The sequence below is a fragment of the Sinohyriopsis cumingii genome, chromosome 9, assembly GCF_028554795.1.
Source record: "Sinohyriopsis cumingii isolate HCF-2022 chromosome 9, ASM2855479v2, whole genome shotgun sequence".
Lineage (NCBI taxonomy): Eukaryota > Metazoa > Mollusca > Bivalvia > Unionida > Unionidae > Sinohyriopsis > Sinohyriopsis cumingii.
This window is the reverse complement of record NC_142969.1, coordinates 34,253,071-34,278,451: the sequence shown is the minus strand read 5'-3', so window position 1 is coordinate 34,278,451 and position 25,381 is coordinate 34,253,071. Positions and strand designations below refer to the sequence as shown.

At 35.6% G+C, this 25,381-nt stretch overlaps 1 protein-coding gene across 3 annotated transcripts; it reads left to right on the top strand.

Moving 5' to 3' along the window:
* The first annotated feature begins 683 nt into the window (after positions 1-683).
* Positions 684-24,808, top strand: LOC149791515 (perlucin-like protein). Of its 3 annotated transcripts, XM_089970040.1 has the most exons (5): positions 684-1,118; positions 6,552-6,702; positions 14,258-14,491; positions 16,402-16,602; positions 18,747-24,808. In XM_089970040.1, exons 2-5 carry the CDS (start codon positions 6,618-6,620, stop codon positions 18,974-18,976), a joined length of 750 nt encoding a protein of 249 aa, XP_089826166.1. In that variant the 5' UTR covers positions 684-1,118; positions 6,552-6,617; the 3' UTR covers positions 18,977-24,808. The 3 variants fall into 3 exon arrangements, with proteins under 3 accessions (XP_089826166.1, XP_089826167.1, XP_089826165.1); XM_089970041.1 differs by lacking the exon at positions 684-1,118 and having other exon boundaries at positions 6,286-6,702; positions 18,733-18,909; XM_089970039.1 differs by lacking the exon at positions 684-1,118 and having other exon boundaries at positions 6,296-6,702.
* The last annotated feature ends 573 nt before the right edge of the window (positions 24,809-25,381 follow it).

Below are 25,381 nucleotides of genomic sequence, written 5' to 3'. Positions count from 1 at the left end.
TTCGTTGGGAATTTAATTTCGTCGTTTGAGGCAACAACGAAAACCACGAACATTGGTCCCCCACGAAAACTGATGATACTACAGTATCATGTAACATACTAACTTAAGTAAAGATCTCTAATTGTACAACCGCATTTGGTGGCCTAAACATGCTCTCAATGCACATGACTAAAACCAAACATCCTATAACTGGTACCCATCTCATTGTCATCATAAGAATGTTCCATTAATTTATATCTTAATAATAAATATCCTCACATGAAAAAATCAAGTTTCAAGTACAAATTACATCTGCATATACAAAAGCTCTGTGCTTGGATCTATAAGGAAGTGTCGATTAAAATTAGCGTTATGTTGTTAAGCTATCTTACTTTACAAATGATATAAAATACTTGACAGTTTGGTACAGTTTGTTCGATATAACTGTTTTCTACAAATGATTGTTAGAACAGATAAGCAGCTTGACTCCGCCCTTTTATCAACACATTGGAAACGCCTTGTGGTCTTAACAGTTCTATTACAACTCCCCTAGCATACCATGGAAGCTACCATTATATTAAAATTTGAATAACTTCACATTTTTAAGTGTTCGTAATCATTTTTAAGTCTCTCGATAAAGACCCGTACTTGATGGAAGCTTCTATGCGGAGAAAAATACACGAGTTGTAACATTTTCTTGGGGTACGTTTGTTTGAAACGTGTATTTCAGATTCGGTACGGAAAGAATCAGGTGTTAATTCCAGTACTGTGTATTCCAAGGTCACGTCTGTAAAAGGACTGCACCATGATACATTGTCTTTATTGTTTTCAGTTACAAATAGGGAAAGCTCTCTAAAGGTTAGTATAAAATTGTTACTTTACATTATCAACCAATCATGCTTTCTCAAACACAATCACACTCTATTTTATGTACACCTATGTTAGACTAGTTTGTATATTTCCAGCTCATTAGTACCGTTAGTCATTTAATGTTTAAGGTAGAGGTGTTTTGTAAGGAGTAACTGATTGGTTGATATTGTCCTACTTTAGAACCCAGAAACGCTAGGCACGTACTATATAAATGCATGAACATAGTATCATCCCGTGTCGGACTGCATTACCATTGCAGCAATCACAAGGTAAGACGTTTTAAATTTTTGTTGTTGAGATAGCATATAGAATGAACATAAATGCATAATGCTTGTATGAGGCATGCAAAGGGATAACCATAATGCAGAGTATTTATGATGTGAGCACTAGAATAAACATAAATTCAAACTTAAAGTATCTGACATAAATGCTGATTTTAAACTAACTCGTAACAATGAGTCAAATAATTGCTTTTTATGCAAGTTTGGGGGACAAGATGAGAATCAAATAAATCGACGAATCTATTCATTTTATTGTTCTTGTCAGGTTTTAAATGTTAACATACATATAAATGCAAAGTATAAAATAGGAGCGAAAATGCATATAAAGTATTATAAATGATATTTTCACGTTGAAAGGGTTCTAGATTATTTTTTGCTAACTGAATCGTAAATTTAAAATTTAAGTTCTATTTTAATTATGCAGTTTTCAGACAATATTATAAGTAATCAGACTTCCTGCATATTTTACATTGGATTCTTATTCCCAGCAAATGCCACTACCTTCACTTAGTTGCTCTTATCGTCCATGCAGTATACTGTATTAGTTTCCTTATATATCAAGGTCCTATTTCTTTAGTACATGAAGACAAGAAATAACACAGAGAATATATCATTGTCATGCAGAGCAGATATGGTGTCAGATTCTTTAAAAATATATGATCATCAGAAATAAGCATAAGCCAGATTCTAGTCTATTTAAAACAGAGATTAATTAACAATGTATAAACCAATTAATAAATTCTAGTTAAGCTGTTTCTTACCCAGTATGTATCTTCACAGTATTTTACATACGACTCTGTAGCGAAGTTAACAATACATATACCGACTGGGGGAAAGCACCGTCACGGGAAGAGTACACAATTTTCGATATTAAAGATATAACTCCGTATATGGCGTTATAACTTGTACTAGTGTTATTCTTGTTGCTATTTTAGTGTCCTAATGAAAAACTCTGTTGCTAAAGCAAAAAAGCAACCTCTCAACGTAAAATGTTAAAACGTGATCAAAAGTGACTCTTTGATGCAATTTAGTTACATAGGTTTAACGGAAATGGCAGTCATGTGACATAAGCAGTATCATCTCATTATATCACTGCCTGCATCTAAGAATATGTTTTCCGCTGAAATCTGAACTTTCCATAAAGGCAATATTAGTTATTTACTTAGATGGCAAGACCAAGAACATGGTCTGACCTATGTCAGAGCAAAGAGCGCGAAGTAGATATGACCCTACTAACCGCCTTCAAACTGCAAGTATAGAATTTTGTTGAAGAACAGTTCATGGTCCCTTGATATTTTAAGCTAATTAATATTATTAGTTATCGAGTATTTAAATGACCAGATGCCTGAGTTGTATTCTGAGGCAACAGCCATGAATATTATCCATGATAATTCATCACATAAAATAGCCCCGTCTATGGTAACTAACGAACCAGATTGTATTAAGTAAACAAACACTTAAAATTAATATGATGAAAACCACTCAGTAAAGCATACATAAATATATTTTCCAGAATAGTGGAGTTTTCTTTGAAAATATATTTCTGCGATAACATTTTGAGATACATCTTGTAATAAATCTATTTAATTTTGGGCAGTTTTAAGTTTTAAAGCGGACAATGTGGTCGTGTTCTGTACTTTGAATGACTTCATGCTGGTGGAAATCCCGTAAAATTAATCTTTTATATTTACTGAACAGACCTGTATGCATATCTACACTAAACTTGTTTCGAGATTTTATCTTATTCAAGGCCTAAACCAAGTCCGGTAGCAATGTACACTAATCTCCATATGACTTTGGTTACCAAAGCCAATGCCAGAACACACAAATTGACCGCACGGATGGTCTACTGTTGAGTTGTTACTTAATTCTTTTCCCATTGCCAGAAAAACATTAAAAGAGGAAAAGAGAAACTAAAGGGATATAATCTCATCCGATAAAAATTTAACCCAGATATCAAACGTGATACTTCCTTATTTTATAATTTCGTCATCTATTGAAAATGAGTAAAACGCATAAAAAAAAATTCTGCATAATGCTATATACCAGGATTTAATTTATGTGCGTATGATTCAGAGACCTATGGGTTTGCAATGACGTAATTTGTTACAATTATATTTCGGACACACTTCACCGTATTTGACCATGGCAACAAGTCGAAACAATCCTAATAACACACCACATCTAAATTTTAACCCACATTGTTGACAATGGAAACAATGTTGTAAATAATCGAACGGTGGTGAGTCAAATGTCTTCAGCAAAAACAGAGTTTAAGTTCCTTAAGATGACGCAGTGTACATAGTTTATATGTTCTGGGTCACTCAATTAATGAGTTTCATATATGCATAATTCCTGTAGGCCACACGATTAATGGCTTTCACATATGCCTAACTCCTGTAGAAAAGTGTATTCAAGCTTTCCATGTCATGATGTGGAATCTTTACCTTTTATAATGTCCAATAATGTATACATGAGCAAATATTCGAAAATAATATTCTTTATTTCGCTCTTAAGTAAGCAATCAAAGTATAACTTTCCATCATTTCACTTGCTTTAATCTTCTGCCTGACAAATTTGAATCTTCTAACTGCCTTAAGCACAAGGCGTCATTCCCTTAGCACGTACCTGCTTTAAGATAGGAAAAGAGAAACCAAAGGGATCTAATCTCTTCCGGTAAAAATTGAACCAAGCAAAGCGTGCACAATCCAGATATATCCACATTCTTATCTAGTCATCGAACGTGATACTTCCTTATTTAATTTTATCCTCCACTTGATGCTGCTACAAACGGTTCTCTATATTTATCCCATAAGACGAAATATTGGATACCTGCTTTAGCTGAGGTGAACTCTCCGCTCGGTCTTTTCATATAAGATTGCTAAAACGTAGAAGAACCACGTGGGATCCACTTCCGAAAGCATGTGGAAATTGTTGTTGACTTTAATCGGCGCGTGCGCAGCAGTCGAGTCTGTACTCATATCACTTGACCCTTTCACTCAGGAGAGTAAGTATCTAACAAATTATAGCATTTCAGGATACAGAACATGGAAGTATTAATGTCATCATAAATTGTACGATGAAATGCCATCCACCCAACCGTGCGTCCGTTCATCCACCCATTTATTCATCCTATCATACAGCCATAAACACAAACTCACATACGTACATATAAGGATAGACAAAGTATATTTTTTTTTAAATGGATACCCAGAACACCCACTACACCTACCTTCCACATTATGCTTGTATGCCCATTCTACCTCACTGGGTGAAAAGGATACCTACTAAAGTATACAATAAAAAATAACTATCACAACTCTTCCGCTAAAGCCGAGTTTTATAAAGGATTCCCTTTAAATTTATTTCAGCAAGATTTACTCTCATTTGGTACTATTGTTATACAAAAACAACTGAATTTCGTATTTAAAGGTAATTAAGGTAAACCTTTTGCGTTTTTTTGTTGTTGATGTTGTCTTTGCTTTTCGGTGAGAGACTATTTCTCATTGTATTGAACTTTGCAATGAGTCATAAATTACATCTTTTTTTATACAAATAGCAGCATCCAGAAGGGAGATCATTAAACTCGGAGCATACGTTTAAGATTAAGGTTTACTTTTCAGCTTATGAATTTTAACGTAACGACAGTAAAACACTTTGTGATTGTTTGGTACAAAATCACAAGTTTAAATGCATCCTCAGAAGTCATATGATTTCGAAACCAGGAATGGAAATTTGTAATTCCAATGAATACTCTGAATACATAATTCCTCTCAAATTTATTTATAACTGCATTAAACTAAAAGTGATTCCAGACTGATATTAAAATTGGAATGAATAATCTTGTTGCTCTGAACGTTATATACATCATCACTGGACCTATGTTGCACCATCATTTTCTGAAGAAAACAAAACTCAATCATCATAATGGAACATTACTCCAAAACTGTAAGCAAATCCATTGTTAAACCATCTAGCGTCAGAGTCAATGCTACGTCATGAAATCAAACCCATCTATTTATAACTTACAAACCAGACACAAAGTAGATACGTACAAAAAAATTATGTTCAATCATGGACAAATGTCAAGCACACAAAATAAACTAAATAAATATAACATTGTCTCAAAACACAAACTTCCAATTACTAGAAAGGAGTCTAGTTGATTTATTATTTTGGTTAAAATGGTACAAAATCAATAGAAGAAAAAGTTATTTCCTAATGCAAAATCAGAAATTCTTCAAAATGCAATCTCATATTTCATATATCTAAGGTTTACGAAAGAAGTCAGAATTGCCGTTAAAAAATTCTAACAATCATAACTATTTAAAGCACGAATATCTTGAGAGATACTTTATCTCCAAACGAATGAACTAAATATTTAGAATGTGTCTACACCGTGATGGAAACTGGCACTGCTTATACGAAAATCAGATAATACTTATGAATGTGTTTATGTATATATGATTGATGGAGGCATGGATTTGAATGGATGGGTGGGTGGATGGGACGTTGGATGGACGGATAGATGGATGGGTGGATAGAGACGAATGTATGGGTGGATGGATGGATTAATGTATCTGAAGACATATTGTATTAGTTTGTAAATCTCTCTGCATGTACGAAAAAAGATAATATGTTTAATCATCCGTTCTGATAATTAGTTTAAGCCATAAAATATTTAATTTAATGTGCAGTTTTCGTTGTAAATATTTTTAATTTTGTATCTAATTGTATATAACGAGGTTTGTAGTTTTACGTAAATACTTCATTATCCATGTGGACTGGCGTATTGAAGTTTACAATTTCATTATCAAAATAAACATTTTAAACTTGCATTTAACGGACTGAAGTGCATACATACATACACATACATACATACATACATACATACATACATACATACTAAGAGACATGGCCATAGTTCCTTTATATCTACTACAACTGCTTGACTTGATCGCATTCTTACAGTGTACTAACACATTAATCGCCTCTAAATTCTACTGAAACCCGAGCCCTCTACTCATAGTACAACAGAAGCACCAAACTAACAAACTGCTTACAGGAAAGACAAACAAAGCCCACAGTATCTTTCTCCCTCATTTTGAAAGGATTCACGCCCAATAGTATCCACTGGCTCGATATGATGTTCTCATAAATATCGGAAGCAGGTATTTGTAGTGAATCAGAGAATACTTGCAGGAATCAACACTGGAGCCTTAAACATTCACCGGAGCGTGACCTATTTTGCGGGAAAGTAGAAGATTTGTTCCAGACTTCATGTTTTTAAATGTTCTTTGACAAACACTAGGTTCGATAAACAGGATGAATGAAAGACGAACTTTTACTGACCTTTCTTAAACTGCATTTCCCATTAATTCGATTAGTTTAAACATCTATTTATAAATATCTCGTCATCAGTAATATTTCAGTAGCTTGCTTGGAACGCTGTTATAAAAGAGAAGTTGGAGCAAACAGAGCATCACAATGATCCTTGCTTATGGACCCAGTTTTGCGGTCTTCTTCATATTGTTGGTACCGTCAGCAAAAGCACTGAGGCAGGGCAAACTAGGTATGTAAAGTTTAAATGTGAAATACAATCTCATTAATGATAGATAGACAGATAGATAGATAGATAGATAGATATATAGATAGATTGATAGATAGATAGATAGGTAGGTAGGTAGATAGATAGATAGATATTGCATGATGAAGCGAAACCGGTTGAGATAGAAGGCGGGTGGAAATAGGTGGCCTATTAGTATTATAGAAGGTCTTCAAGACCATACTGGAATAAGCACGCACGAATTCTAATACAAATAAGCCGATTTGTATTACTGTTAGCCAAGAAACGTAGACAAACATGTCATCTGACCATTCAGAGAGGGAATCCATCGTTACCATCTACCCAGTTGTTTAGGTCGACCAGGGTGGTATCTTAGAACTCATGGTACTAATTTAGCTGCATTAGGAAACCATTGCAAACACCATGATATTAAAAATACACTAACTTTAAATTTCTAAATGCGCAAGATAACACCCATATTTTTTTCTCTCAGTATAAACACATCCTTGATGACAGCTTCGGTATATCAACAGCATATGAATCATTGTCTGGATCGGCATGTGTTTGAATCACGTGCTTTCATTTCTGTGCAAAAGAGTCATGTGCTAATTTCAGTAATGAGTTTTCTAAACTCAAATCTGTAAAAGAACTGAGGTTGTATAAAAAATAATGTCCCTGTATTTTTTAGATACAACTAGGCTAAGCGCTCAATATATTCTTTCCACTAAAATATTATTTTCATTATCAACCAATCTGGCCAGCCAGACAGCTTTATGCTCTATTTTTTGTTCACCCATTGCTAGTCTGGCTGTCATTCGTCCATGTCATTAGCACTGTGAGTCCGATATCTACCCTTTATTTACTTGAGAAACCTATTAATAGTAGTATAATACATAAGTAAAACAGTGTATATAGTTCTGCTTGTCAACTATTTGCATAGCTCTGCTTGTCAAAGATTACGTTAACGAATATTAAATTATATTGCAAATTAATGTAGATCAAATATAACAATGACGAACTGCAGGCATTTAAGTATTCGAGCATCGTGTGAGAAACCTCAGAAAAGAATGTTAAAGTAAATCTTCTCTGATAAAGAATTGTCTGTTTTACTATCACCTTTTAACTCCTTTCAATGTATGATTGAAATATAATAGTCATAGTTTTCAATAAATGAGTAAAAGAACAAGGTGACCATACATATATGCATATGTCATCAAAGGAAACAAGATTTCAGTGACAGAAATTACCTAAAATATCCCCCACAGCACATATAACTTAAAACTAAAGTAACGCATGCATAAGTCAATAAATACTATGAAGTTCCAAAACGTTCACTGAATCAAACTGGTGTGAGACAAAGTCATGAAACTTCATCACCATTAAGCATGTTGCCAGAGACCTAAGTGATCATATCTGAAGCATAATGGTTCACAACACAGCTAGGAAATATTGTATTGCTGACCATAAATGTTCCCATTCAAGAGTGCTCTCAAAACTCACTTATTTAGACTGCAGGAACAAACTTAAAGACCTAATAATGTTTCCTACCTTAAATATTCTCAGCATGTTTTTTATGTTTTCTAATTTCATGGTGTTTGTTTTTGTAATCATATCATTAATGTTTTTTATCTTATAGGTGTTGTCTAATGTTGTAAAGCGCTTAGAGCTTCTAAAGATTAGGCGCTATACAAAGTCCTCATTATTATTTTATTATTATTATTATTATTATTATTATTATTATAAGTACTCTTTAAATGTTAAATTATATCAACGTTACCTCTCTGATTGCATAGATATTAAGCAATGTTCAAAATACTCCACCTAGCATAGTCAAATCTACACACTTTGCACACGGTCCCCTTATCCATTTTCATGGCAACCGTTGTCATATCTAAAAAGTGTTTAACATCCTACTGACAGTCACTGAGGTTTACAAAGGCATTCATTTACATGTAATCAACAAAAAATAACCGTAAGTTTGCATTTATTGTAAACCTATTTGTACATGCATATGTGAAATCACCGCAGGGTTGTTCTCCTCTGTAGGATTATCGAACAAGATAAGTTCACATAGTAAACCTATGAAAAGATCATGATATTAAAAAATTCAGTAACTTTAAATTTCTGAATGGTCATGTTCAATCCAGGACACACGGTACTAATTATACGGAAGAACTGTGAACCAGTCTAGAAATGGGTGAAGAAATGATAGAGCATTTACAGGTTTGGTGGTCCATAATTGGTTAATAATGAAAATTAAAATTTTAGGAAAAATATCTTTTTGAGAGCTTGTCCTATATGCAATGTAAAAAAAATATTGACAAATTTCTACTGATACAATTTTAGCATTTTTACAGGCTTGACTCAGGAGTACTCAATACTGAAAGTAGCACCTGATTCATTTGGTACAGAATCAATAACACGTGTTTCATGCACATGTATGTAAACAAATTGCCGCGGGTCATATGGTGTTCTCCACACATAAGCTTGCACCAAGGTTAGATGTGCACGAAAAATTATAGGTGTCATTATCAGCACCCATAAATTTTAAGTTATTGAATTTTGAATATGACAGTGTTTCCATATGTTTACCATTGGAGTGGAATTAGTACCGTGAGTCCTCCAATAGACATATCTTTGGTAGCAGCGTACGGCATCCCTGCAATCGCAAGGCACAGCATCGCACTCAACTTGCGAATGACTCAAACTGAATTGCGTCTGTCTCAAAGGATTCATCTTTCTAGCTTGGCGTTTGTAGTTACAATGAACCATCGGTCTTGGACGTTTTCCCTTTTTATATGCTGACCAATAACAACGTGTCCGTACGGCAAAATGAAGTGATTCGGAAGTCGCACTCGGTTCTTGTACACGTATTGATACAGTTTTTCCAAGGGTCGACTGACGGTTTGATGTGTAGATAAACGTACAATCTTGTGTGGTTCGTAGGTAGGCATTCTAAAGTATTGATCCTCTACAGCTTGTAAGGCTGCGTTCACCATTCACTTTAAACTCGGTGTGCACTTCTCCTTGATGATTCCGCTATTCATAACGTTATTTTTTATTACAGCCACTAATAAAAATTAGAATGTTGTCGTCGGGGTGCTCGTCCGTCAAAGCTCCTAAAAGGTCTTCGATGTCAGGATGATAGTGACCAAGGCGATCAATATAGATGCAACTGTCCGTATCAAAATACATCACATAATCTTCTAACTAGTGTAAGACTTCATACAATTTTAAACGAGCATGGGCTGTCACGTAGGCCGCAATGATAACATTTTCAAATTCGTCGGCCTGTACAAACTCAAATTCTTCTTCGTAAGTGACTAAGATAAAGACTTCACGAACGATGTCCACGTGTTTCATGTATTTGGTTTTGTCATGAATCATTTGGAAATAGCGGGAAGGTTCTGTCAAATACTCCGTCTTGGGTAAAACCGGACGTTGTGCCATTTTTCTCCACAAACAATTCAACATCATTTTGGCAGACGATCGCCTTCCTTCGTTTTTCTCGATATGATCTAAAGTGACGCTTTCCTGCTCAAAGTATTTCTATTTGAATTTCTTTTGGTCTTCAGGAGTTTGACACCAGGAAGGATATCCGCTGCCTTATTGTTTCAGATTCAAAAAGTCATCCGTAGTCCGAGCAAATGCCTTTCTGAGTCTCGTCACCCTTGTGCTACTGTTCTGTCTTGGGAAAGAGGTAAATTTCGTACACTTCTAACAATTGGTATCCCAGGTCCAGAGCTTGAAACAATTTCACGTTGACACACGCTCCCGTCAATGCTCCTTTTTCCTCAATGTGAGCTTGGTCTTGGTTACAAATTTCGGCACAGGTGCAACACAAGGGGAATATCAGTTTTCCTTGACATTAGTGAGGTAAGACGGAATGATACAAGTCCGTGGGAGGCAAAACTTTGCACTTGATTAATCCTTCGTATTGTGGAATGTTTTCCTGGTCGATGTGTTCTGTCAGCAATTTCGGGTGACCTGATGGAAAGTGACGATATTTTCACACATAAGGATACAGCGAACACACGTCCAAATATTTGATTTCCTTTCCTTTATCCTCGTCGGCGTGGTACAGCAAACAGGTGGCATTCGTCCGTTCCCCATAAAACTATCCCTCGGATTCAGAGAGTCTACCAGTTTGTACATTTCCACGATTTGTTTAAAGTCGGGATCGGTTTTCAAACGGTGATTGTATTCTTGTTCCCACATTTCCACGCCTTGGCATCCTTGCTGGTCTAACTTTAAGTACCGCTGACAAGTGGCCTCTTAGAAGTCTTCCATGGTGCGTTGTCAAAACTTATCTTTGGTGTCCCGTTGAGGGTAGCAGATCGGACATCCGTGAAATAAGCAGCCGTTAAACTCGTACTCGTTCTTAGGGTTTTCTAAGTGCCAGCCATCCAATGAATACATTCCGATGGTCTTTTCGTGTCCTTCGTTTCGGGCATGTTGGATCCATTTGTCTTTCTTGTCGCAAAAAGTTATGCAACCAGCGCAGAGCTTTGACCGAGTAGTGATGCTTGACAAAATGGGTTATTTGAGGACGTATGACAGATAGGTTTTTTTTTCTCGGCACGAATGATTTGCGGTACACTAAGGAACACGCTTTGGCTATGGTGCAGGCGTTTTGTAAAGGACCGATCCCTGCGAGCTCCATGAACAATTCTCGAAATTTTGCACAGCATTGCCGTAAAATGTCCATGTCGGATCGACAACATTTTACCATTTGTTCGAAAGTCGAAGGGTTCCGAGGTGTGAGTATGGTACCAAGCGTAGAAACCTTCACGTTGTTCGGTGCACATATTGTAGGTGTCGTAGTAGTGAGCATCAGGCATATGTGGAAGAACGTAATGTTGATTACTGTCGGTATTGAACAAGTGTGGAAATAGCCTTTGGCAATTTATGTCATTCGACTTAATGGCATGGTCAAGTAATTTATCGAATCTTTAAACTGCACTTATTACACTTGCATGGAAATGAGTTAGGCTCCATTCACAATGACTTTTAGACGTTAGGTGCTTTGTTCCATATAGTATTTCAGAAGAAACTGTCCATCGTATCCCGAGAAATTGTGAGCCATCACCGTGGCATAGCGATGCAATCTTCGTAACGTTCGATGTCCTCTTGACTCCTACGTCAATGGGGTCTAAGATCCATCGGGCGAAATCGGCCAGTGTGTTCGGCCCTCGAAAGATTTTTTTTGCGTCTTCCAGGAATCTTGCGACAGTGAGGGCAATGACAAAATCTCGATGAGCCACGCATAAATTTGGAATGGGGCTTCTGGTCTCCGCATGCATTCGAAATCTAAAAAGATGAAATTCCTTTTCTTCTAGTCATCTTTTTCCTCATCCTATTTGGTGACAAATGTGACATTGTTCTTTCCTGAACATACATATGCCTTATCCACAAGTAGGGCGCAATGTCAGGACAAGCACTTTTGAGCTGTGAACCTTGCGTCTTCAGATGTTGTTGGTAACAGGTAGGGCTGACAAAAGTTCGCCGACAAGCTGGGCAATGTACCTGTTTTTGCCTTTCGTCAAGACAGAGATAACACTTGGAATGAAGGTTGATAGAGGAAAGTAAGTATCTGAAGGTCTAAATAGAGAAAGAACATCCTAGAGATGGGAAACAACGAAGCGTAGAAGGATAAAGGACACGATACAGAAGTCAAAATGAGGAGCGGAAGAGACAGGCACATGTATAAAGACGAACCATAAAATGATGCTAGCTTTGCCTAAATCGTGCGGATTATCAAACATTATACCACACAGTGAAAAATCTGTTTAGCAGCAATAGAAAACAGGGATGCCAATCAATATACCAGTGGAAAAACATTGTCAATGAATGAAGAAAAACTGGAACAATGGAACAATACTTCCATGCTGACCAAAACTTTCCTGAGCCAATATTTTCCCACAACTGTGACACTTAAGCGGCTACCACGTAACTAAAAAACAACAAATAAGTAGGAATTGACAATATCCTAGCAGAATATCTGAAGGGCGGAGCTAAGAAGTACTTACCAGACTATGTAAGAAGGTATGGAAATCAGGGGACGTTCAAAATTGGAAAGTGGAAATAAATTTGTACTACCAAAGCAACTAGATCTCGCACTGCACCAACTGGAGAGGAATAGTTTGGCTATCTATCCCTGGAAACGTTCTGGCCACTGGTCGGCTTAGCACGATGATTGAAGCGGTTGACAAGCATTTACAGCTTCAGGAAGCTGGATTCAGGCGAAAACGATCCTGTTGCGACCAGATCGCCACTTTCCTACAAGTCACAGATAAGTATCTCGCATGTGAGAAACTAGTGTTAATTAACTTCAAAGGCAATCGACCGATGTATTAGCATAGGTTACCCGTGGCATGAATATAACCAGGCATATTAGTATTGTGTTGCATAGCACTAATCAATCTGTGCGTGGAAAATCAAACTGAGTCAACAAACGGACACAAGTTTTCAGGTATACAATAGCTGAGTTTTGATATCTAAAAAAGTATCAGTTAGAAATAGCTTCATATCTTTCAGGTTTCTTATTTTGCAATAAACCCAAACATCTGAAAACTGCACAAAGCCTCTTCCAAAGAAATTTCCTTGTGCAAAGGTACGTTCTCACAAGACAGCACATCGCCTCTGCCTCTTCTTCAACACATCTCAAACTTTTTTTAGGATTAAGGTAGAGGTGTTTTACAAGGGGTACCTGATTAATTGGTATTGTCCTACTTTTGAACTCAAACACACTGCCTAAGCACTTTAAAAAAACAAGGAAACTGCATCATCCTGTCTAAAAAGAAAGCAAAAAATACATCGCTAGAAACTCTCTCAGGGCTTTGCAGCAATTACAAGATAAGACTTTAATTTTTCTAAATCAGATGACCGCTAGAATGATCATACATGGAAAATAAGAGTATCTGACAGAAATTCTGATTTCAAATGAACTTCATAAAACGAGTCAAAGAGTTTGTTTTTTATTCAAGTTTTGGTAACCCTGCGAGGGAAATGATTCGTAACCCCTGTCAGTGAACTATTTGTTTCAAGATATCCAAATAACGTTTAGATCATCAAACATATTGAATTTGGATCAGTATAAAGAATCAAGGTTTTGCCTTAAAAATGTAAATAAATCTATATGTGAATCATGCCATACAAGCTCTGAAATAAGTTATCCAAAGCGAGGCAAACATATGTATGGACGATTGTTTATATGATTACGCATGTCCCTTGCTAGACTCAGTACTATAAGGTTGTCTTTCTTATAATGCGTGACTGGTCATTGTTCCCATAAATTTGATTTAAATGAGTTCTACTGCTGCGACTTAATGTGTTATACTTTGATATCGTTTCACATTGATAAGCACGCAATCTATATCCTTATAGTATTATCATCGCACGGTCATGTTAGAACACAGTTCGTATAAGGTGGTTTCACATCATTAAATATGTAATTTAGTGTTTATTCAGTATTATAATATCACGTCTTGCTAGAAAAAAGTGGTTTCATTTATTGCTCTCATGAAAAACGTTATATAGAGGAATAATCTTTCAAATACAGCTGGCCTAATTGATGAAGTGCGAAGTCAAATTGAAGAAAATAATGTCCAACCGGACGGCAGTGAAAGCAGACAGGCTGCTACGTTGAAGGACGTAGAAAAGAGACTTCGCACTTGGTTCCATGAAGAAGACCTGATATCCATACGGGGAAGATACTTAAACAACATCATTAACACTTTAAACAACCTCAGCGCAACCTTGGACGAAATAAAAAAATGCATGACATGTGGGAAACGTAAGTAAAAGTTTGCTATGAACAAAGGCCTATGAAACAATATATTCGTGATTCAAACAGCTTCACTGACGAGATACTTAGAGGATATCTACTTGTTTTAGTAGATGCAATGATATATTTCACTAGTGAAATGCGAAACATTGTAGTATCACAAATGGCGAAATCGCCAGTGACAAGACAAAATGTTTTCCACTTCAAGAATGAATTATTACCTTATATCTATTCAAAAATGGTAGATTTGCTTTTATTATATATTATATTGCAATAACCATTGATTTACATGTTTTATTTTTATCCGTTCTGTGTTAATGCGAAAAACGGATTAATTACTACATCCATAGAAAGATGTGATGTGATGTGATTTTTATTTGTAACGTAGCTTTAACAATTTTTCAGTCATATCGCTACGATGTCTGCAATGTGGCAGTTTATAGTGATGTCTAGCACTGGGGCATCATCCCGGAGACATGTAGCATGATGTCCCACCCAGTCACATTATCCTGACACCAGGCCGACCAGTCCTAACACTAACCTCTTAATGCTGAACGCCAAACGAGGCAGCTGTTAGTACCGTTTTTTAAGTCTCTGGTATGACTCGGCCGGGGATCGAACCCACGACCTCCCGCATCCAAGGCGGACGCTCTAACCACTAGGTCACCGGAGCGGTTCCATAGAAAGAACTTCGGAGATTTACAAAATTTTAGTATAGCGACCTTAAACGAAAAAATTCTTCTAATTGGGTATTTTTAAAAAAATCAATTACTTTTATTTTGGTTAACACGTTCTTGCGCGGATTAATGCAGTGACAATGGTTGGGGTAGGGGTACTGTAGAAATATCACAGCACGTAACATCCTTCAGATCATTCAACAAAAGACGTTAATGATTGTCAGTTTACCTGTATGGATTTTGGCTTTTAATTTGTTGTGTTGATTTCTGCTATCAAATGTGAATTTTTGGCCTGTGCATTCTTGCAATCTGATTTGGAAAAAACCGCAGGACCGAAATTTTGATTGTCACTTAAGTTTGGTTTACAAACAACGCTCATCAATGCCAGATTTATCCATCGTGCTCAAACATAAATTTTATTGTGCTCTTAGTTAGAATCGTGACTTAAACAAATTTCTTACTATATTCAACCAAGCGTTTTCACTTAAAATGTGCCTGCTTCTGGAATGGAAAGTAATGTGCACGCCGTATGGGTGATGGAAGATATAACGTCGAATGTAAAGGGCACATCGTTTGGGTTACTACATCTAATAGCAATAGTTCATGCAAATTCAGTCACTATTAATTTGCAGGATTGATGCTGAAAACTAATTTAAGAAAAAGTTGTCGTGCTAAGCTTTTTGTTGTTTGGCGTTTGTTTTGGGCATATTGTTTTATGGCGCCTTCTTAATGATGAAATAAATGAATATTAGAGGGTGTACATGTACATTTTAAGATGTGTTCATCCTGAGAAAGAGAGAGAGAGAGATAGGAGGACGAAAGGTGAAGATACCTGTTAAGTACATAAGGGCAGAGGTATTTTCTAAACGGCAAAAAAAAATATTTTCAAAAATGATATTGCCATCGAGGCGATAAACGTGATATCGCCACTGTAGCGATATCATTTTTCTATCAATTTTGAAATATGTAATAAAGTGTAGTTATTATCTAATTAACGGAATTTAAGTTGATGTGAAAACGAAAGCAATCGTCATCATAATCTTCACTGCCTAAAACAAAATAACATCATTTATTCAACAGGTAGAATTGTTTCTACACAGGTTTGATCACGGAAGAACTTCATTAGGGCTGCAAATACGGGAGGTAAATGTAGAATGTCTAATAATGTCTACAGGATTAACTCGAACCTGTGGCACTAAATGCGCTGTATTTGTTTATTTATTGTTTTATTTATTTATTTAGCTACTCCACCAATGACATGTCCAGCAGGGTATAAAAAATATGTAAACGATACATGTGGGAACTCGTGCTACAGATATGAATCATCCAAATGCAAATCCTGGAATGATGCCAGACAAACTTGTCGAAATGAAGGGGGTGACCTCATGATCCCAACCGAATGCAACTACCAATTCTTTAGGGAACAAGCAAAACAAAATGAGGGTAAATATAACTCGTTAATATCTACCTCTATTTACAGTACGGATTTAATTAAACTTGACATCTTTGTACATTCCTTATTCACTACGTTTTCATACAGTACTGCTTTACAACAATCGTAACAGTTTTTGTACTACGTACCCCATCTTGCCGTGAGCATAACATTACTACATAGTTTAACGCTGATTATAACAATTTGTGTGTGTCGGTGTTGTAGCTAATTGTTCACCAGATAAATCTTAATATAGTAATTTACAAAACATATTTATTTATTGTATAAAAAAAATGTGTCATTATTGGCAAGTGCTACAAACTGGGCTATATGTTGTTTAGCATTTTGAACTAAACAATCAATGAGTTTTAAAAATATAAACAATACATCAATATTTAGCCTTTGTGGCTATTATTTAACCGTTCCTGTCCGATTCTGACAATTCTTGCAAAATCAATTTTATCTCTTTGATTCTAAAAGCACTTACCACATTTACACTCTTACACTATAGTTTAAACAGTCATTGCGTAGATCTGATTTTATAGTGGTAATTGTTAACACATCTCAAAGTATTATTTTCAACAAATATATACAGTCAACTTGACAATGCAAAACACCCAAAGGACTGTGCGAAAGAATCCTAAATTCTGATGTGTTTTTCATTGTCAGAGCTCGTCTACAACAATTAATTTTCCATCAGGAAGATGCAGCCTTCTATAGAATGAGATACCAGTAAAAAAATGATGTATCATATCGAAATATACCTTATTACAGTCTTATCTTCTAACAGTCTAACTCTATGAATAGTAACCTAACGAGTGTACATGTCGTCTACAAAGCAATGCTGACGTTGTACGTTCAAACAAGACGTCATATTGCAAGTACTACATGGAATAATTTCCACGACAGGAACGTAAACAATAAGGTGTAAATGAAAGGAACTGTATAGGCGTTTACACAAAGCTATGAACAATAAATATCCATAATGGTACGACTATATATGGTCAAGGATTAGAACCACGCGCATAAAGAAACTGCATGTATGAATGAAATAATATGAAATGCAAATCGTTCACTATAAACTAATGTCCGAAATGCTCTCTCTCTCTCTTTCTCTCTCTCTCTCTCTCTCTCTCTCTCTCTCTCTCTCTCTATATATATATATATATATATATATATAGAGAGAGAGAGAGAGAGAGAGAGAGAGAGAGAGAGAGCGCACGATGCTAGTGTGACATAGTAGCGTAAAAGTGAGTTTAATGTGTTGTTCTGTGTTTAGTGTACACAATTCATATGCTGAAAACTAGACTTTAACAGACATAGCAACTTCAACAAAAAAAAACAGTTTTAGACTTACAGAACTTCTGTGCTAAGCAGTGTCAGAAAGAAACTGTACTCAAATGTTATTAATGAAACGTTATTAATGAAACGGCAGTATACTAATTACTTTTACTGTTAGCCATAAATATAATGTAATCGAAAAGATATTACGGGATAATATTAACAAAAACAAGATCTTCTAGATTAGCAAATTAGAGGAAGTAAAATTTATTGCAGAGGAAAATTCATATTACCAATAAATACTAGAATAAAATTCCTGATTCTAATATTCCGCAATCAAGCCACAGTGAAGATGTAAATGTTAGCCAGAACCAGATTCATGTTTCTGTTCCTGCTGACCAGGATGTTAAGTCAAAGTTATTAGCGATAATTATTTGTCTCGCCATTATATTTCTGGCTTCTTCAACTTGAAATGCAAGATTGGCCCGAATATCCTTCATGCAAAGAGCAGCGTTTAAAATATGTCGCACAGGTACACGAGTTATGAGCCAATAGTTGTACATTCCATCGCAAGCCATAACTGAACCACCAATAACAAAACTCTGAAATTATGTACAGTATACAGCTGGTACTGCTTCTTCTGCGGCTTTCGGTACTACATCGCAATTACCAACACCATCAGCACCACCACTGTCTTTATCATGACTGTCACCACACCACACTACTACTACTACTACATTGTATCACATTGGAAGGCAGCGATTACTGACAAAACTAACGACACTTAACCTAACGATGAATCGAAGCGTGCTTTGCGAAGCTTGTTGGTTTAAATACTATTGCATATTTCATTAATACAGATTTGTCCTTCCAGGAACGTGCAGTCATTTTTGGATAGGTGGCAATACCAACACACCTGGGAAAAATTACGTAACGGTAAAGGGTGATCCTATTTCCACACGTTTCTCCTTCTGGTCAGTTGGCCAACCGGACGGTGTAGGAGGAGAGAGTTGTCTGGAGATGAGGAGTTACTTCACCAACTACCTTATGAATGACTTTCAGTGTAGTGTCGCAGAAGGCTTCATTTGTCAGATATCCCCATAAAACCTTTGCAAAATTAGGTGTGCAGATGAAGCCCTGGCTAAAATAGGAGCAGTTATTTGGCGATTTTGTGAAATATGTTCCTGTTTATTTTCCCATTAAAACCTCCTGATGGATAAGATGAATTTGTACCGAAATCCATAAGCTGGTCTCTACTTTTAAACAGACAAATCTATTGCATGTCACCTATTTTGTTTTTTTTCTATAAATTATTTTCGTCTCCTTTCTGCTCTTTTTGGACAAGCACCAGTAGAATTAAATTTTGGAAATCAACAAACATCAACAAACATCAAAATTCGAAGTTTGGTCTCAACCATAAGTTGAAAAAAACCCGGAACCTATTCAATTTTAAATACAGATTGATAGTGGTTCTCTTACACTAGTGGTCATTTCAAATGAAAGTTAGGAAATGATTCTAATAATTGTGATCTTTTAAACTTTACCAAGCAAATAAATGAAATAATTAGACGAGTGTCCATACAGTTCATTGAAAATGGGCACATATTTAAGATATGTATTTATTACATGACGTACAATGCTGATCTTATTTTAGAAAAGAGCAGAACAGTTTAGTGAAATGACTTTGGAAAACATTACGATGTCTCGGTCATTACACCTTTGGTTTACGTTACGTTATAACGTAATTGGTTCTGAGGTGATATTCCACTTGTTACATATATAATGATGGTATGGTATTATCATAACATTATTTGTCCTGTCTAAAAATAAATATAAAATTGAAACAAGTAATAATGTGCTAACATAATCTAAGATCACTGAGTTGTCATCAATAAAATCTTCAAAACATAACATCTTATTTACTTCAGAAAAGTAATCATTTGGTAATAAATTTTGTACGTGTGTGAATCAATTAAGGTTATACAATAGTGAAAGTTACAAATGTGCGTCTGCTTAACAGCACATTTAAAGTTGGAAACCTGCAATGTAAGAAACTAGTGTTATAAGGACACTCCCGAAATGACCTGTATATTATCAATTACAGCTGATAACTTCTACTTTCTCCTTCTTCATTTATATTGTGACATATACACGTTCTGCTTATGTTAACAAATGTAATTATGTATGCCTTGGTATAGTCCTATGTATTTATCTCAGTGTCCATTATCTGATGCATCATTTAAAGTTTAAATGTCACTTGTTTTCAGACGTTAATATGAAACTTTTCATAAATTGGAATAGTCAGTTGGAAATTTTCATTGAACTCATCAATTAGGATTTGAAATCTGGTATCTAATTTAGAATCGCCTTTTTGACAAAATGTTACTTTACTTTGCCATTGTTGAAATATTTAAAATTATACACGTTAGTGTGTTTTCGTCCACCATTGAATAAGTAAGAACTTCAGTAAAACTCGTCATTTCCTTTGTATCGAAGGCATATTAACGGATTAGTAACCAATACTTTGTATCCTTGTGCAAGAAGTAGACCTTCAGATGATCACTACGTCTGCAGAGAATTACCAGGACTAATATTTGTATTCTTGTGCATAAAGTAGATATTCGGATTATCGCCATATCAGGAGACTCATACCACGACCTTGAATCCTTGTTCATAAAGTAGATCTTGTGATTATCAGTATGTCAGTCGTAACATACCACGACTAATACTTTGTATCCTTGTGCATAAAATAGATCTTGAGATGATCGATGATCAGTATTTAATTTGCGACACGATCAATATCACGCAGGAAAGGCAGAAGATATAACATCAATTTTAGAATATGTGATGAACTATATTAAATTTATGACACTTTATGCATTTTATCTCCTGTCATTTTCCTTTATTCTATACCACTGAAAACAAGTAAAAGTACATGTTAAGTAGTTAAAGCATGTTTTGTGATATTGCTCTGCAGTCCATCATTGATTTATAATGTCAGATAAAGAAAAGAATGACCTGATTGTATGGCAGTTTGTGAATACTTGTGTGTTCAAACGACATCTTAACACTGACATACCGTATGGGGTGGCGAATATTCATAACAACACAAGTCCTGGGACAGCCTTTTTGTAATGATAATTATGACGGGATAGGGAACACTAATAACAATAAAAGTCCGGGAATCGTCATTTTGTAATGATATTTAGTGTTAGTAATTCAGGTTATTCATGACTGTGCTTCACATAGAAGCACGCACAAATTTCATCGATATATTCCAAATCACATGTGTGATTTTTAGGTGTTTAACCTGAGGCTGACATTCCTTCGCAAGGGGCTTCAAAAATATGGGGTCAGTGGATTATGGCTTACCGGAGAGTTGAAAAGGTATTTGATTTTCAGGTAAATGAATTAACAACATTAAGATTTTTAAGACGCTTTCAGCATTTTTCTTTGATTATAATTATGAGCGCTAATATGTCAAGCTTAAATATATAAAGCAATGTATTTTCTTGATTCAATAACATTTTCTTTTTTGTGTGCTTTGTGTGTGAACTAGTGATATATCTTGTAATTATTCGGAGGATTTAAGTTTCAATGAAGTATTTTCTTCAAAAATGAAAATATCTATGATATTCTTTCTCACATATAATTAACGTTTATTTCTCATTTCTCAGGTATTTGTTTTCATTTTTGTGTTAAAAATACCATACGATATGCGAGTACAGCATGCAATAGAAAGTTACAATAAAGACACTCATTTCACAATATGCATAAACTGATTCTCTCTCTCTCTCAGAGTGTATATGCAGTTAATATTGTTGGGATCGGTTTGCTGTGTAATAGGAATTCGGTATGAAAGATACGATACAAAAATCAGTGATGATTTGGTCAATAGATAGAGGAAGCGTGGGATATAAGTGCACTTGATAAATCTTTCATCTCGTCACTTTAAAATTGATGATAGATATAAACAAATACAATTAAACCAGTAAAAAATATTCCGAGGGTTTGTGATAACCTTTTAAGCGCAAACAAACTGCAGACACCCCTGAATAGTGTACTATTATTTGACTGACGGTTTGTCCACCGTGCGCCCGAATTACGCTTTAAAACGCTATGAATACATTTCTTGCTGCGCTAATACCTTGTTTGGAAGTTCTTTCCATTGATAACTGCTGACATTTCATAGATGTCTTTAATATGCTTTTGAAATGACAGATCTCATATTCCTCAAGAACTCATAAACGACATCAAATGTGTTTCCTCAGCTACTTAAGGCATCCACAACGCCGACTTCAATAGCACAATGTGGCAAGCTATACCTACATGACACCAAATTGCATAATTATCGTTAGGTTTTTGGTACAATGTGTGTGCTTTGCTCCGAAAATATCCTTGCTAAAATCTCTGCAAAGCCCAAGTATATAACTGAGCTGAGTCGCGCACAAAAATGAAAATGGGTCTCCTTTATGTTGTCCTCGATTCTGTGCGAATCCAAGGCCGTAATTTCGCAGGAAATTTGAAAAATAGAACAAGACAGTCGTGGGTCCAAAACGCCACCTGTGCAAGTTGATGAAGGCTATACGGGTTAAGAATATGCATCGTAAAACACTATGGACAGGACGGATGATCTTGCATAATCGTCACTGTATCTTGCCAATCTGAGAATTGTCGTGGCAATATCAACATTGCTCAAAATATGCTTAAATGTTCTTTCCATTGATGGAATCACGTACTTTCATGCTCATGTTGGTTGTCCATTCTTGGAAACAATCCATGCGCTACTCTCCCCGACTTAGGTCTTTACAGATGCACTGGTTTAACTCTCTCTGATACGTTTCTGTTGGACGGCACAGGTGGCAAACTGATTGCCATGGAAGTAGCATCCATGTTTCAAGCTGACTTACACTTCGTGCAGCATCAAGTTCCCAAGACTATGACCACGATACCAGAGTAACTCACCTTCCATAACCTGGATTTACATGGCGTCAGTTTATCGATCTTATCCCAGTCTTCTGATTTAAAATGGAAATTAAATGTATTTTAGTATGGAGCAAATAAGAATAAACATACATAATTAATATCATGAAGGTCAGATTTTTCATGTACGTATTTGCCGATCGAAAACTTTAAAAGCCACGATATCACATCACTTCGGTATACATTTACCATCTCTTAGGTAGCCCCGGTCTTACTACTATAATCAAATGGACACGATCAAAGGCTACTAAATGTGGCACTCAAAACGCAACAGACAATATGAGACAAATAAATACCAGATACCATTGTTGTGTAGGTAAATCACTATGAACACCTCCTCACTGTGGAAGCTGGAAAGGTTATTTTTGCTCGATAACGAATTTGATGACTATGCATTTAATTGTTATTGGAGTACAATAATAGAAATCATATTTCTAGTAGCGTATTAACAAATGTGCGCACAAAGCACGAACAGCAAAAAGTATAATACATAGCACAGGATAGAAAGAATGATGGCAGAAAAAATAGAGAAATATAACGCTGATGTTAAAATATAACCACAAACAAAGGAACCAAACGCAGGGTGCAAATGTATTATAGTCTACGGACTAACAGATTCACTAGCATAACAGACGAAACTTAAGCTAAAGGAAATTGCGATGCAGTGAAATTAGCATACAATTTTGGATGAAAACGGATTCCATTGTCGTCTGCTGTTTCAGAAATATCGCACAGCAACATGCAAAACTTCTTGATTTCTTTTTAATAGGGTCTTTATAAGCATGGTCGTTAAAGATGGACAGTTTTGTGGGTCCCTTGCCAACGATGATTTTGGTACAGATAGTGAAAACCACATATAACCCTCTTCATAGATTTATGGTCAATAATGACAATGTCATTGAACGGAATGATATATGTCTAAGAGAGAATGACATATATTTCAGTGCCAAGGGAATGATGTGATATTATATCAGGATATAAGGCGTAAGAAATGGTTCGTTCTGCTTAACAGAAGGTATTGGATTATTGACATGCGTACAAGATGCAGTGTTTCTTGAAAACAGTAAAATTCTTTTCCACAGATTTAACAAAAAATGCAAATTGTATATGCTTACTTGTTGTTGAAGTAAGTGCCTTTTTCTTTCAATATATATCCACAAAATTACTCAGATTATTCAATGCAACGATCCTCCATCCATACAACCCCTCCCGCCCCGTTGGTAGTCTGCTTCCAGCGCATGCGTGACATGTTAAAATACATTTGATACCTGTTCCATTCCGAACACAAAGGAGAAATTAATAACCGAACATTTATTTCCTGCTTCAAAAAAGTATGTTTTAAGGATTTATTACAATAATAATTTTTAAAGATTGATTACGATAATCCTTTGCAGAATCCAATGTCTGCCATAGAAACTACGTGTGTATCTGTCAAAATGCATATATCTGACTGTATGTCTGTCTGTATAAGCAATGCATTCTTATTAAACTATACCTCGTTTTGCCTGCATGTCCAAGTATGTCTCTTATATGTAGGGTCAAGTCGATCTTCTTTTACTGATCCAACACTGAAAAGGTATGTGACGCCGATAAACTAAAAAGGTAGATCTCGACATTTTCAAAACTTGACAACGTCCATGCAGTTGCGTCGTGTAATTGCAAAACGTGGGGAGGGATCACACATGATAGTGAAGACAGGTCAAAAGTTCACATAACACATTCTAATCTTATACTTAACGTGGTATAAAAGAAATAAATAATAATAGATTCAACAATCAACGTTTATGTTCAAGAGAATGCGAGTTCATAAGTGTCATTAAGAAACCGAGAAAACTTGTATTCCCTGTTAATATAATTTATTCGACTGTGCTTCGACCCATTTACTGTCGATATATTTGTAATGTAGTTAATTAATTTAACTTTGTTTTATTTAATAAAATATTGAAAGTTTTGCATCTGTTTCCATTTTTTCAAACGTTCAAGAATATTCCCCCGTATATTTCACACCATTGCGACAGTTTTACAACTGCTTGGAATGTAGGAAAATATTAATACATCAGTGACAGTAATCACTACTCTCTTCTCTGTCTTCCCCTCTATACCCTATATATCTCCTCTACATCCTATATATCACTGCCTGTGATGACGCATACACTGATGACGTTTCTGTACAGCCGTGTATTAAATATGTCCACTAAGACGTTTTGTTACTTCGATACTTAGAGCATTATAATTTAGCCTTATAACGGAATAAGACACATTTTCAAACCGGAAAATGAGAAATAAACAAGTTGAAATTAAAATGATAAAGTCATATTTCATTGTCACTAGGATTACCGCCTGGAAAGATATTTCTAATATACGTTTGTCGACTTCATCGTTCCCATCAGATCAGAGCGGATCCAAAATTATCAATAATGATTTTATATCAGCAATGTACAACTTAAGTTTACGTGATTCCCACGGATATGTTGGAAACATTATGGGTTTTGATAAGCTCCCTGGTGATTGTTATACATATGTAAT

Bases quoted from the DNA above. Each gene is read 5' to 3' on its own strand.
- LOC149791515 (XM_089970040.1), top strand. From the start codon at position 6,618: ATGATCCTTGCTTATGGACCCAGTTTTGCGGTCTTCTTCATATTGTTG. The intron at 14,492-16,401 runs GTAAGTAAAAGT...TTATTTATTTAG, and splicing joins ATGCATGACATGTGGGAAAC to CTACTCCACCAATGACATGT. The intron at 16,603-18,746 runs GTAAATATAACT...TTGTCCTTCCAG, and splicing joins ACAAGCAAAACAAAATGAGG to GAACGTGCAGTCATTTTTGG.